Source organism: Mobula hypostoma, chromosome 29 (genome assembly GCF_963921235.1).
Source record: "Mobula hypostoma chromosome 29, sMobHyp1.1, whole genome shotgun sequence".
Classification (NCBI taxonomy): domain Eukaryota; kingdom Metazoa; phylum Chordata; class Chondrichthyes; order Myliobatiformes; family Myliobatidae; genus Mobula; species Mobula hypostoma.
This window is the reverse complement of record NC_086125.1, coordinates 20,170,723-20,183,427: the sequence shown is the minus strand read 5'-3', so window position 1 is coordinate 20,183,427 and position 12,705 is coordinate 20,170,723. Positions and strand designations below refer to the sequence as shown.

The 12,705-nt window shown below is 45.2% G+C and overlaps 1 protein-coding gene across 1 annotated transcript in view; it reads left to right on the top strand.

The window, feature by feature from the left end:
• LOC134339470 (shiftless antiviral inhibitor of ribosomal frameshifting protein homolog) overlaps positions 1-12,705 on the top strand; it is a 47,526-nt gene that overhangs the window by 33,072 nt on the left and 1,749 nt on the right. Inside the window, exons 4-7 of the mRNA XM_063036008.1 lie at positions 2,396-2,425; positions 3,371-3,526; positions 10,692-10,795; positions 11,895-12,052. Coding sequence (XP_062892078.1) covers positions 2,396-2,425; positions 3,371-3,526; positions 10,692-10,795; positions 11,895-12,052 — 448 coding nt within the window. The remainder of the gene's footprint in view (positions 1-2,395; positions 2,426-3,370; positions 3,527-10,691; positions 10,796-11,894; positions 12,053-12,705) is intronic.

Here is a 12,705-nt window from a genome sequence, read left to right as displayed (position 1 = left end):
TGTGTAGAATGTGTCCAGGATTTCCTTAAACCTTCTTTCTTCAACAACTTCTCGAGCCTCCTTCCAACCCTTCTTCAGCCTCTTCTTGGCTACTTTGTAACTCTCTAGAATCCTTGTTTCCCAAATTGTAATTGAGCTTCATTCTTCCACTTGACAAGATGTTCCACATCTCTTGTCAACCATGGTTCTTCCACCCTACCATCCTTTCCTTGCCTTAATGGGGCAAACCTATCCAGAAGCCCCTGCCTACAATACCTCCACATTTCTATTGTGCTTTTTCCAGAGCACATCCGTTCCCAGGTTATGCTCCCAAATTCCTGCCCAATAGCATCATAATTCTCCTCCCCCAATTAAATACTTTCCCATACAGCCTGCTCCTATCTCTGTCCAAGGCTAGGGTAAAGGTCAGGGAGGTGTGGTCACTGTCTCCAAAATGTTCACCCACTGAGAGATGAGACACTTGACCTGGTTCATTCCCTCTAAGGAGATCTTGTCTGGCTTCTCCTCTAGTAGGCCTATCTACATATTGGATCAGTATCGTAACATAAAACCATTTGTACACCTCTGCTCCCTTCTCTCCTTTTCCCTTCCCCATTCTGACTCCCCGTTATCCCTTCTCTTCTCCTTATCTGTCCATCACACCATTCTGGTACTCCTCCTCCTTCCCTTTCTCCTGTGGTTCACCCCCCTCTCCGATCAGATCCCCTCTTCCTCAGCCCTTTACCTCTTCCACCTATCACCTCGCACTTCATCCCCAGTCCCTCACCTACCCACCTTCCCTCTCACCTGGTTGCACCTACCACCTTCCAGCTTCCCCTCCTTCGCCTTCTTATTGTGGCTTCTTCCCCCTTCCTTTCCAGTCCTGATGCAGAGTTTTGACTCCTTATTGCTCTCCATAGATCAGGGGTTCCCAAACTGGGGTCAACGGACCCCTCGGTTAACGGTAAGGCTCTACGGCATAGAAAAGGTTGGAAGCCCCTGCCATAGGCACTGCTGGACCTGCCGAGTTGCCCCAGCAGTTTTTGTGTTACTGGCTACCACTCAACGTATGGCTCCACCAGAGCCTGATTCGTCAGATCATAAATTCAACCCTTTTTGCAGATATCACTAGATGATCAAAGGTTAATGTTCAGAATCAGCATCAGTTTTACTATTACTGACCAGATCATGCAAGTTGCTGTTTTGAGTTGGTAGTACAATGGATAAAAATTGCTGTAAATTACATGAAGAACTAAAATAAATAAATTCTGCGAAAGAGGGAGAGTGAGGTGGTGCTTATAGGTTCATGGCCTGTTCAGAGATCTGTTGGGGGTAGAAGCCGTTCCTAAAACTTTTTATGGCAAGAGTGTCTGCAGTTAAAATAGCAATCTTTCAGATGAAGAATTAGTTTAACCATCTACCCAACCTCCATCTTTAGTCAATGCTCTCCAATCCCCTGGGCCTATTTCAACAACAAATTGCCCTCGAGTTCTGGCCGATGTTTATTTGTCAATTAGACCTATTTCACGCATCAATTACGCCTACTTTCGCGCTCCTTCATATTGGCATTGCTTGTACAGCATAGAAATGGACCCTTTGACCTAATCTGTTCATGCAATCAAGATGCCCAGGTGAGCTGGTCCCATTTGCCTGTGTTTGGCCCAGAAAACTGATTCTGATGCTGATTATGAGGCCTTTTCTCTCCACATACCTGTCTAAATGGGTAGCATGTAGTTCGAGGTTGGCGTAGCCCTCTGCATCACCAACTGTAAGAGGTAGGTTCAATCCCCACCATTGTCTCTAAGGAGTTTGTGCATCCTCCCTGTGACTGGCTAGGTTTCCTGTGGATGCTCCGCTTTCCACCCACATTCCAAAGGTGTATGAGTTAGGGTTAGTGAGTTGTGGGCATGCTACGTCACTGCTGGAAACATGACAGCACTTCTGTGCAGCCCCCAGCACGTTCCGACTGGATTGGTCACCGACACAGTACAATGGCTATCACAACGCTTTACAGTACAGGCGACCCGGGTTCAGTTCCTGCCGCTGCCTGCCAGGAGTTTATCCGTTATCTCCGTGACCGCATGGGTTTCCTCCGGGGGCTCCGGTTTCCTCCCACAGTCCAAAGACATACCAGTTATAGGTTCAATTGCCTTGTGACTAGGCTAGGGTTAAATTGGGGGATTGGTGGGCAGCACGTCTTGAAGAGCTGGCAGGGCCAACTCCACACTTTATCCTAATAAAATAAAAATAATAAAAGACATTTCACTGTATGTTTTGATGTACATGTGACAAAATGAATCTTTAATCTTTAAATGCGTTATCTGTCTGTAAGGTGGCAGCTGCATTTCCCAAAGGCATCTGAATGAGCTCACTCCGTTGTTGGCACCATAAACCTACGGTCTCTTTCTCTTCACAGGAAGAAGATAACGTGGATCGGGACCTACAGGTAACATAACCCTGCAGAATAGATATCGGGTGCCATCAGGATGTTTCTTCCTTTTACATAGTTTATCTGGTGGATTCCAGAGAAAATGATAGGAAAGGGACTTACTCATTTTGTCAATTCTTTAAATTGTTAATTGTGTCTATTTACTGCAAAGTTAACAGGTTTGCGGGATTTTTGAGCTGGCTAAAAGCTGTAACAAGGGTGATCTTGTTGGAGGTCAGGTCAGTGAGGAATAATATATATTATTATATATTAATTATACATGTGGTTTGCCACCCTTTTTAACTCTGTTTCCCATTCCCATTCTGATGCGTCATCCACAGCCCCCTTTACTGCCACGACGAGGTTACTCTCAGGTTGGAGAAACAGCATTTCATACTCCATTGGGATAGCCTCCAACCTGAAGGTTGAATTCTCTAACGTGCAGTAATTTCTCCCCTCCCTCCACCTCCTCTCTTTTTTCCTTCCCCCATTTTGGCTTCCGTCACGCCCCTTCTCTTCTCCTCACCGGCATCGTTCCTGAGGGATTCATAAAGAGCTACATCACAGAAAAAGTTGCTTTCGACGCTCTTCAGCTGCCGTTCATCAGCCACCCATTTACTCCAATCCTACGTTAGCCCCGTTTTTTTTCTCCCCACTTTCTCATCAATTGGCCCCAGATTCGACAAACTAGGTTCAATTTACAGTGGCCAATTAATTTGCCAACATGCATGTCTTTGGGTGGTGGGAGAATCTGGGAGAAAGTTGCGAGAGTGTGCAAACTTCACATAGACAGAACCTGACATCAGGACTGTACCCTGGGTCTTTGCAGTTGTGTGGCGATAGCTACGAGTATACTCGGTGCCTCCCCCATGTTTGACTGATTAAGTAAAACTCTGCATTATATATCTGATGCCTCCTCCAGGTTTTCAAGTGTGGTTGCGTTTATTTTCTGCTTTCAACCAGGATATTGCGGAACGTTTACGGAATCTTCCGCTGACACAGGCGAACTTGGAAATGTTTAACTTGGCGAAAAGGAATGAAATTCCCCGAGAACAAAGGCAGTTTGCTTGCTCGTGTTCTGACTGGGATTGGTGGCGGGAGGTGCCTGAGAGAAAGCAGGTAAAGCCACACTAGTATTGTAAAGTCTTGGAACTCAGTGCAGGTTATCCCAAGTGTTAAAAACGTTTTGATGTTGATTTCTTCTTAAGACTATGACTTGTAATTCATCAGTATGGGTTCAGACTGGCAGCCGTGTGGGTAGTTTTTGAAATGCACTACATCAATGACAGGTCTAAACGGAGAGGCAGTGGAATGGGACTGGTTCAATTGTTCTTGAATAGAGCTGGCATGACCATGAAGGACTGAATGGCCTCCTTTTGTAGCTATCTTTACATAGAAAAAGAAACAGGAACGAGCCTTCCCCGGCAATGAGGACATTTTCAAAAGGTGTTGCCTCAAAAAGGTAGCATCCATTATTAAGGACCCCCACAACCCAGGGCATGCACTCTTCTCATTACTACCATCAGGAAGAAGGTACAGAAACCAAAAGACACAGACTCAGTGCTTTAGGAATAGTTTAATCCCCTTCTCCATCAGATTTCCGAATGGTCCATGAACCCATGAACACGACCTTAGTATTTTGCTCTCATTTTGCAAGACATTTATTTTTATAGACCTCCAATTGTAACATAGTTTTTTTTAAGTACTGCTGCCACCAAACAACAAATTTCACAACATATGTCAGTAAAAATAAACCTGATCTCCTCAAACATGGCTGATCTTCCTCAAGCTTATTTACCTGCACTCTCTCCACTTTCCTGGACTCCTCTAACATCCACGTTTCATCTTCTGTCTTTGTACGTTTATTTAGTTATTTAGTTACAGCTCTATAATGAACGCTTCCGGCCCAAATCGCATGCACCGCCCAGTCTGTGTACAAGAAGGGCCAGAGTGGCCTCTACTTCCTGAGGAGACTGAGGTCCTTTGGAGTGTGCAGGCCTCTCCTTCACGTGTTCTACCAGTCTGTTGTCACCAGTTCAATCTTCTATGCGGTCTGTGCTGGGGCAATGGCATCAACACGGGTGATGCCGACAGGCTCAATGAAAGACTGGCTCTGTTATAGGAGTCAAACTGGACACACGGGAGGCTGTGGTAGAACAAAGGACCCTATGGAAAATCCTGGCACTCTGGAAAATGTTTCTCACCCTCTGCATGCCACCTTGGCTGAACAGAGGAGCACTTTCAGTAATAGACTAAGACAACTGCACTGCTCCAAAGGGTGCTGTATGAGGTCATTCTTACCCTCAGCCATTAGGCTCTATAATGAGTCAACCTGTAGCTGGGGAAGTGACGACTCCCTCCTGTTAGACTGATTGTGATAACTTATCTTTTATTCTTTCTACATCTCTTCTAATATTTATGTCTGTGCACTTGTAATGCTGCTGTGACACTGTAATTTTCTTTGGGATCAATAAAGTATCTATCTATCTATCGATACCCAAGTGACCACTTAACTTACTAGCCCCCTACATCTTTGGAATGTGGGAGGAAAGCAGAACCCCTGTTGGAAACCCACATGGTCACATGGAGAATGTACAAGCTCCTTCCGGACGTGGGGAGAATTGAAACCATACTGCTGGTACAGTAGTAATGTTATGCTAACCACTACGCCAGACATTCCTTTAGATTGAAAAATTGGACCTTTTCATAGAAAAAGGAACAGGAGTCATTCATTTGCCTCCTCAAGTCTACTCTTCCTTTGAATATAGCCGATCTTCTCTCTCAACCCAATTGCACTGCCCTCTCCTCATTTCCTTTAACTCCTCTAACATCCAAGAAGTTTTACGTTTCATCTTCCACCTGGGTAGGTTCCAGCCGTCTGGTCTCAGTGTCGGATTCTCCAACTTTATTTAGCTGACTCTTGCTTTTTAAACTGGCCAAGTATGCCTGTCATCATTTTGTGTCAGGTTTTCTTTTACTATTAGTATAGCCGGAGTTCCTCACTATGGCTCACGTCCTCACCATCAGCAGGAGGCACAGAAGCCTAGTGACCCACGCCACCAGGTTCAAGAACCGCTACTTCCCTTCAACTATTCATTTCTTGGACCATCCAGCAAAACCCTAATCATGGCAGTTTAGCAACACTAAGAGCAATTTGATCACTTTGCATTGAAATAGAGTGTGCTTCTTTGCTCTAAATTGCATTCTTTCTTGTAAAAATTGTGTATAATTTATTTTTAATTTCTGATTTTCTTGTAACTGGTGCTGCTACAGGTAAGTTTTTCATCGCACCTGTGCAGACACAGACAATAAACTTGATTTTGATAATAATTTTGGTGAACCTCCTTTTCAGTTTCAGCACATCCTTTCTAAGATAAGGGGCCCAAAACTGCATACATTATTCCAAGTGGGGCCTCACCAGTGCTTTATAAAGCCTCAACGTTACATCCTTGCTTTTATATTCTAGTGCTCTTGAAGTGAATGCTAACATTACTTTTGTCTTCCTCACAACAGAGTGAACCTGCACATTAACCTTTAGGGAATCCTGCACAAGGGCTCCCAAGTCCCTTTGTACCTCAGTTCTTTGTACTTTCACTTAGAAAATAGTCATCCTTTTCATTTCTTCTACCAAAGTGCATGACCATACACTTCCCGACACTGTATTCCATCTGCTACTTCTTTGTCCATTCTCTTGATCTACCTAAGTCCTTCTATAGTCTCTCTACGTCCTCAAAACTGCCTGCCCCTCCATTTATTTTCAAATCATCTGCAAACTTTGCAATAAAGACATCAATTCCATCATCCAAATCATCTGCATATAATGTAAAAAGAATTGGTCCCAACACAGACTGCTGTGGAACACCACTAGCCACTGGCAGCCAACCAGAAAAGACTCCCTTTATTCCCATTCCTTGCCTCCTGCCAGACAGCCACTGCTTTATCCATGCTAGAATCTTCCCTATAGTACCATGGGCTCGTAGCTTGTTAAGCAGCCTCATATATGACACCTTGTCAAAGGCCATCTGAAAATCCAGATACAACATCAACTGACTCTCCTTTGTCTATCCTGCTTGTTATTTCTTCAAAGAATCCCAACAGATTTGTCAGACAAGACTTTCCCTTGAGAAAACTATGCTCACTACAGCCTGTTTTATCATCTACTTCCAAGTACCCTGAAGCCACACCTTTAACCATCAACTCCAACATCTTCCCAACCACTGAGGTCAGACTAACTGACCTATAATTTCATTTCTTCTGCCTTGCTCCCTTCTTGAAGAGTGGAGTGACATTTGCAATTTTCCCATCTTCTGGAACCATTCCAGAATCTAGTGATTCTTGAAATATCATTACTAATGCCGTCACAATCCCTGCAGTTACCTATTTCAGAACCCTATTGTGTAGACCATCTGGCCCAGGTGACTTATCTACCTTCAGAGCTTTCAGTTTCCCAAGACCCTTCTCTCTAGTTGTGGTAACTTCACACTCTTCAAGACCCCTGACAACTGGAACTTCCGCCATACTGCTAGTGTCTTCCACAATGAGGACTGAGGTAAAATACTCATTGTTTGTCTGCTATTTCCTTGTTTACCATTATTACCTCTCCAGCATCATTTTCCAGCCGTCTGATATCCACTCTCGCCTCTCTTTTACACTTAATATATCTGAAGAAACTCTTGGTATCCTCTTTAATATCATTGGCTGCTTACTTTCATATTCCATCTTTACCTTCTTAATGACATTTTTAGTTGCCTTCTGTTGGTATTTGAAAGCTTCCCAAACCTCTAACTTCCCACTAATCTTTGCTCTATTATATGCCCTCTCTTTGGCTTTTATGTTGGCTTTGACTTCTCTTGTTAGCCACGGCTGTGTCATCTTTCCTTTAGAATACTTCTTCCTCTTTGTGATGTATATATCCTGTGCTTTCTGGGTTGTTTCCAGAAATTCCAGCCATCGCTGCTCAGTCGTCATCTCTGCTGGTGCTCTTTTCCAATCAATTCTGGTCAACTCTTCTCTCATGCCTCTGTAATTCCCTTTACTCAACTGTAATACTGATACATTTTACTCGAGCTTCTTTTTCTCAAAATTCAGGGTGAATTCGATCATGTTATGAACACTTTCGCCCAAAGGTTCATTTACCTTAAGCTCTCTAATCAATTCTAGTTCATTGCACAACACCCAATCCAGAATAGCTGATCCCTTGGATGACTCAATGATGAGCTGCTCTAAAAATCCATCTCTTAGGCATTCTATAAATTCCCCCTCTTGGAATCCAGCACCAACCTGATTTTTTCAATCTACCTGCATATTTAAGTCCACCATGACAATTGTAATGTTGCCCTTTTAGCATGCGTTTTCTATCTCCTGTTGTAATTTGTAGGCCACATCCTTACTACTGTTTGGGGGTCTGTATACAACTCCCATCAGGGTCTTTTTACCCTTGCAGTTCCTTCCCTCTCTCCACAATGATTCAACACCTTCTGACCTTATGTCACCTCTTTTTAACGATTTGCTTTCAGTTTTACCAACAGAGCAACACCACCCCCTCTGCCTTCCTGCCTGTCCTTTCAATACAATGTGTATCCTTGGACATTAAGCTCCCAGCTATAATCTTCTTTCAGCCATGATTCAGTGATGCCTACAACATCATACATGCCAATCTGTGACTGTGCTGCAAGTTCACCTACCTTATTCTGTATACGGCACGCATTCAAATAAAACACCTTCATTCCTGTATTCGCCCTTTTCGATTTTGTCTGCCTTTTACATTGCATCTCACCTTTTTGACTGTAATTTTGCCTGATCATCAGCTTCTCCTTGCTAGGAGTCTGACTACACTCTCCCGCTGTTTGTAATCCAACTACCTCATCCTCAGCACTACCACTCTGGTTCCCGTCCCCCTTCCAAATTAGTTTAAACCCACTCAAACAACTCTAGCAAACCTGCCTGCAAGAATATTGGACCACCTCGGGGTCGGGTGTCACCTGTCCCTTTTGTATAGGTCATACCTTCCTCAGATGAAACGCCAGCGATCCACAAATCTGAACCCCTGCCCCCTGCACCAGTTGCTCCGTCATGCCAAATTATGACCCTCACTGGCACATGGCACAGGCAGCAATCCAGAGACTACTACCCTGGAGGTCGTGTTTCTCAGCTTTCTGCCGAGCTCCCTAAAATCTCTCTTCAGGACCTCCTTACTTTGTCTACTTATACACATACCTGATCAAAACTTTTCCATGGAGGGCTTCCAGACCGTTCCGGCTGACCGGAAGTGCACTCAGAGCGGAAAGCGTAAAGGAGTTGGGGGCTTACTGTTCTGGTTAACAACGAATGGTGCAATCCTAGTCATATTACGATCGAGGAACGTGTTTGTAGACCGGATATTGAACTTTTTGCTGTTGGACTCCGGCCATATTCCACCGAGATACAACACTGGGCATCACGGGAGGTTGTTCCTGCCTGTGGCCATTGAACTTTGCAGCTCCTCCCGTGGAGGGTCAGACACCCTGAGCCAATAGGCTGGTCCTGGACTTATTTCCATCTGGCATAGTTTGCATATTGTTGTTTGATTGTTTGTGGTTTTTGTATTGCTATATTTATGCTCTATTCTTGGTTGGTGCAGCTGTAACGAAACCCAATTTCCCTCGGGATCAATAAAGTGTATCTATCTATCTATCTTATGTCATTGGTATCAATATGCACCAAGACTTCTGGCTGCTTACATTCGCCCATGAGTATGCCATGGACCCAATCTGAGACATTCCTGATCCTGGCACCAGGGAGGCAACATACCAGCCGGATATTATCTTGTCTGTCCCTCTCCCGACTTCAGAATCAGGACGTGAATCAGATTAGTTATCGCTGACTGATAGGATGTGAAATCGGTTGTCTTTCAACAGTGGAGCATTTAGCTGCAGTAAATCACAATGGAAAATAAATAGTGCAATCAAGAAAGGAATAATGAGGTAGTGTTCATGGACCATTCAGATATGTTCTTGAATCGTTGAATGTGGGTCTTCAGGCTCCTGTACCTCCTCCCCAGTGGTAGTAGCAATAAGAGGGCATGCCCTGGATGGTGAGGATCCGTAGTGACAAATGGCCACCCATTAAAGATGTTCTCGATGGGGAGGGTTGTCTCGTTGATGGAGCTGGCTGAGTTTACAACCCTCTTCATCCCCTTGTCCACTGGAACCTCCATACCAGATGCCCAAGCAACCAGTCGGAATGCTCTTCATTACACGCATTTATAGCGCTTCTCTCTACTGAAAACTAACCTTTCTCCCTCTTTCCCTATTCCAACAGAGGGTCTTGGTTCTGAAATGATAATCTTGGTTTTTCTTTCTGGAGGTACTGCCTGACTGCCGAGTGTTTCAGATTTACATTTGGTGTCGCCTGATATTCATGTCTATCTATTGTCAGGTGGTTTAGTGCGGGCGAACGGGAGTCCTCTACCGCACACATAGTTAAAATTGCCCAGTGTGTCACCGGCTCAGCTCACTCGCCACCAAGGACGTATATCCAGAAAGGTGCCAGAGAAAGGCCAGGGATATCACGTAGGATCCCAGCCAGCCAGCTTATGGACTGTTTGTCCCGGTCCTGCCAGGGAAGAGGGGAGATAGAGGGCGTAAACTCTCACCACCTATTAAATGCTCCCAGTGGTGTGTGTCTCAAATAGCCTCAGACAACCAAGTCCAGCTCCTACCCTTCACATGTGCCCTAGCTGAGCCCGGCGGAACCGTTTCTAATGAAAGGAAAAGGCGGGTTACTGGCACCTTAAAACCAGTCACTCTGGGCAGATGTGGCTCACCAACCTTGGTTGGCAGCTCATCTTGGAGAAGGAAATCTCTGATCTCAAACCTCCGCTGCCTTGTGGCTGTACCCACCCATGGGGAAGGCTTTGGGAGTAAACCCTGAGGGAAAATTCCAGAGCAGGTGTTATTAAAGCAGTCGAACTTTGAGTTCAATGCTGACTGGCAACTTCTGGTGCCAAGCTGTAATTTTCTCTGCCAATTTTTTTTTTTTTTTGCATTCGTCAGCTGTGTTGGGAGTAGGAGTCTGCCGCGTGGGCCACAGCTTGTCCTCCACGTTGTACTCTCCAGGCTTGAGTATCACGTGGACAGCTAGAACACAATATCCACTGCTGACCTTGACCAACAGAGAGCTCATGTGATCTTTTAAGCTGCATCATATCTGGAGTAGCAATCATTGTGGTCTCCTTTACGCCTGTGTACTAGAGAATGACAATAAACAATCTTGGATTTGGACATGATATCGAGTGTCTCCACAGGTATCAAGATGCCGTAGGTGCAAATGCACATATGAGCCAGTGCCGAGGGACCAGGAGTGGGGTGTTGCTGAGTATAATTGTCCCAACTGCAACCGTTCGTTCAGGTGAGAGCTATGTTTTGTGCACCTCAAAATGGTTGGCCGTCCTTGGTTCTAGAGAGTAACCCCCACAAAATGGTGGAGGAATTCAGCAAGTCAGGTAGAATCTATGGTGGGGAATATACAGTCACCATTTTGGCCAAGGCTCTACATCAGGACTGGAGTGGAAGGGGGCAAATACCAGAATAAGAAGGCTGGGAAGAGGAACAGTACAAGGTGCAGGCGAATAATAAGACCAGGTGAATAGGAAGGTGGGTGGGTGAGGAGAGGGGGAAGTGAGAAGCTGGGAACTGATAGGTGGAAGAGGTATAGGGGTGAAGAAGAAGGAATCTGATAGGAGAGAAAGGTCGGCCATGGGAGAAAGGGAAGGAGTGATAAACGATACACATAAAAATTGCCCAGGCAGCATCTCTAGGAAGAGATACAGTCGACGTTTTGGGCCGAGACCCTTCGTCAGGACTAAGTGCTTGAATGCCTGCTGCATTCACCAGCAACTTTTGTGTGTTGCTCAAAATTCCAGCATCTGAAGATTTCCTCGTGTTTCAGCGACACACAATATTTATCCCAACCAGTCAATACAGTATTTATCTCGTTTTGGGCCTCTCCACCTCTCTCCGCAGCCACCCATTACCCCTTCTCCTTTCATATCTTTGCCCAGCTTCCTGTTAACTGCATCTGCATTATTCACTGCAACCGCTCCCTGTAGGAGTGAGTTCCGCATTCTGATTGCTCCTTAAGGATGACCGTCTTCCGCAGTTCCTTGACGGCCATCTTGCTGACGGCCTCTGATCACCTCTGGCTTGCCGTGGAAACCTCCTCCCCTCGTCCACTGTATCGAAACCCTTCACATTTCACGCACACTACACGGACAGGGCTGGACCCCGGATGCTGGAACTTCGAGTCGGCTGCCCCACTGCATTTCACCTGGAGATCCCAGTCATTTGAGGAAGGCGAACAGTCCCAAACTGAGTCAGTGACCCAGAGCCAGATTTGAGCCAAACGTATCTCAGTACCAGGGGCTGAACAATGGCAGGTCTTCATGAGGTTAGTGGGCAGGTGATTATCAGCCAGCATTAATGACGTAGGCACTGTTTCACATTTTCAGAGGATACGGTCAGATGGGTCTTCCTGCCCCATGTTACCGCTGTCGTGGTGTTGTCCTACCCACCCGTATCATACCACGGGTGCGGGATCGCAGGGCACCTGGAATCGGCAGGCGGCAGCAGCACAGCTGCTGTGCAGAAGACTGTTACAACAGAGAAGGTAATTTCTTCGGGACTTGCAGTGGTTAGGAGGTCTAGAATACTGTTCTGGAGGTATGTTCAAAGCCTACCAAGGTAGTTCCAGAAATTACACCAAGAATTAAATCCAGTATGAGCCTATTATTGTAAAATTCTATTTACTATTTAAAAATCTGACCCTGAGAAACTATCCTCTCAGATGTCCTTAGAAGCCCTTCAGTTCAAGGGCAATTAGTGGATAGACAATGAATGCTGATGTTTCCAGTGGGGATGGACAAAAAACGCTGGGCTTTTTATTGGGATGATCAATAAATGCTGGCTGTTTTATTGGGATGATTGATAAATGCTTGTCTTACAACTACTATGTAATTCAGTTCTAGAAAATGCTCACGTTTGCTCTCTTTAGATTCAATAACGTATTACAGAATGGACTGAGTAATGGAAGCCGTCCGCAAGAAATCGTTTTTAACTTACTTGCAACCCACTAAACCCACTCCCTCTACCACCCAGAAGGACCAGATAGGAACAAAGCCACCTGCAGGTTCCCCTCCAATATACAGGCCATCCTGACTTTGGAATACACATTCCTATCTTTATTAGTTACTTCCTGTACCTAATAAAGTGGCCAATAAGCACATGTTCGTGGTCTTCTGCTGCTGTAGTGCTCCCGCTTCA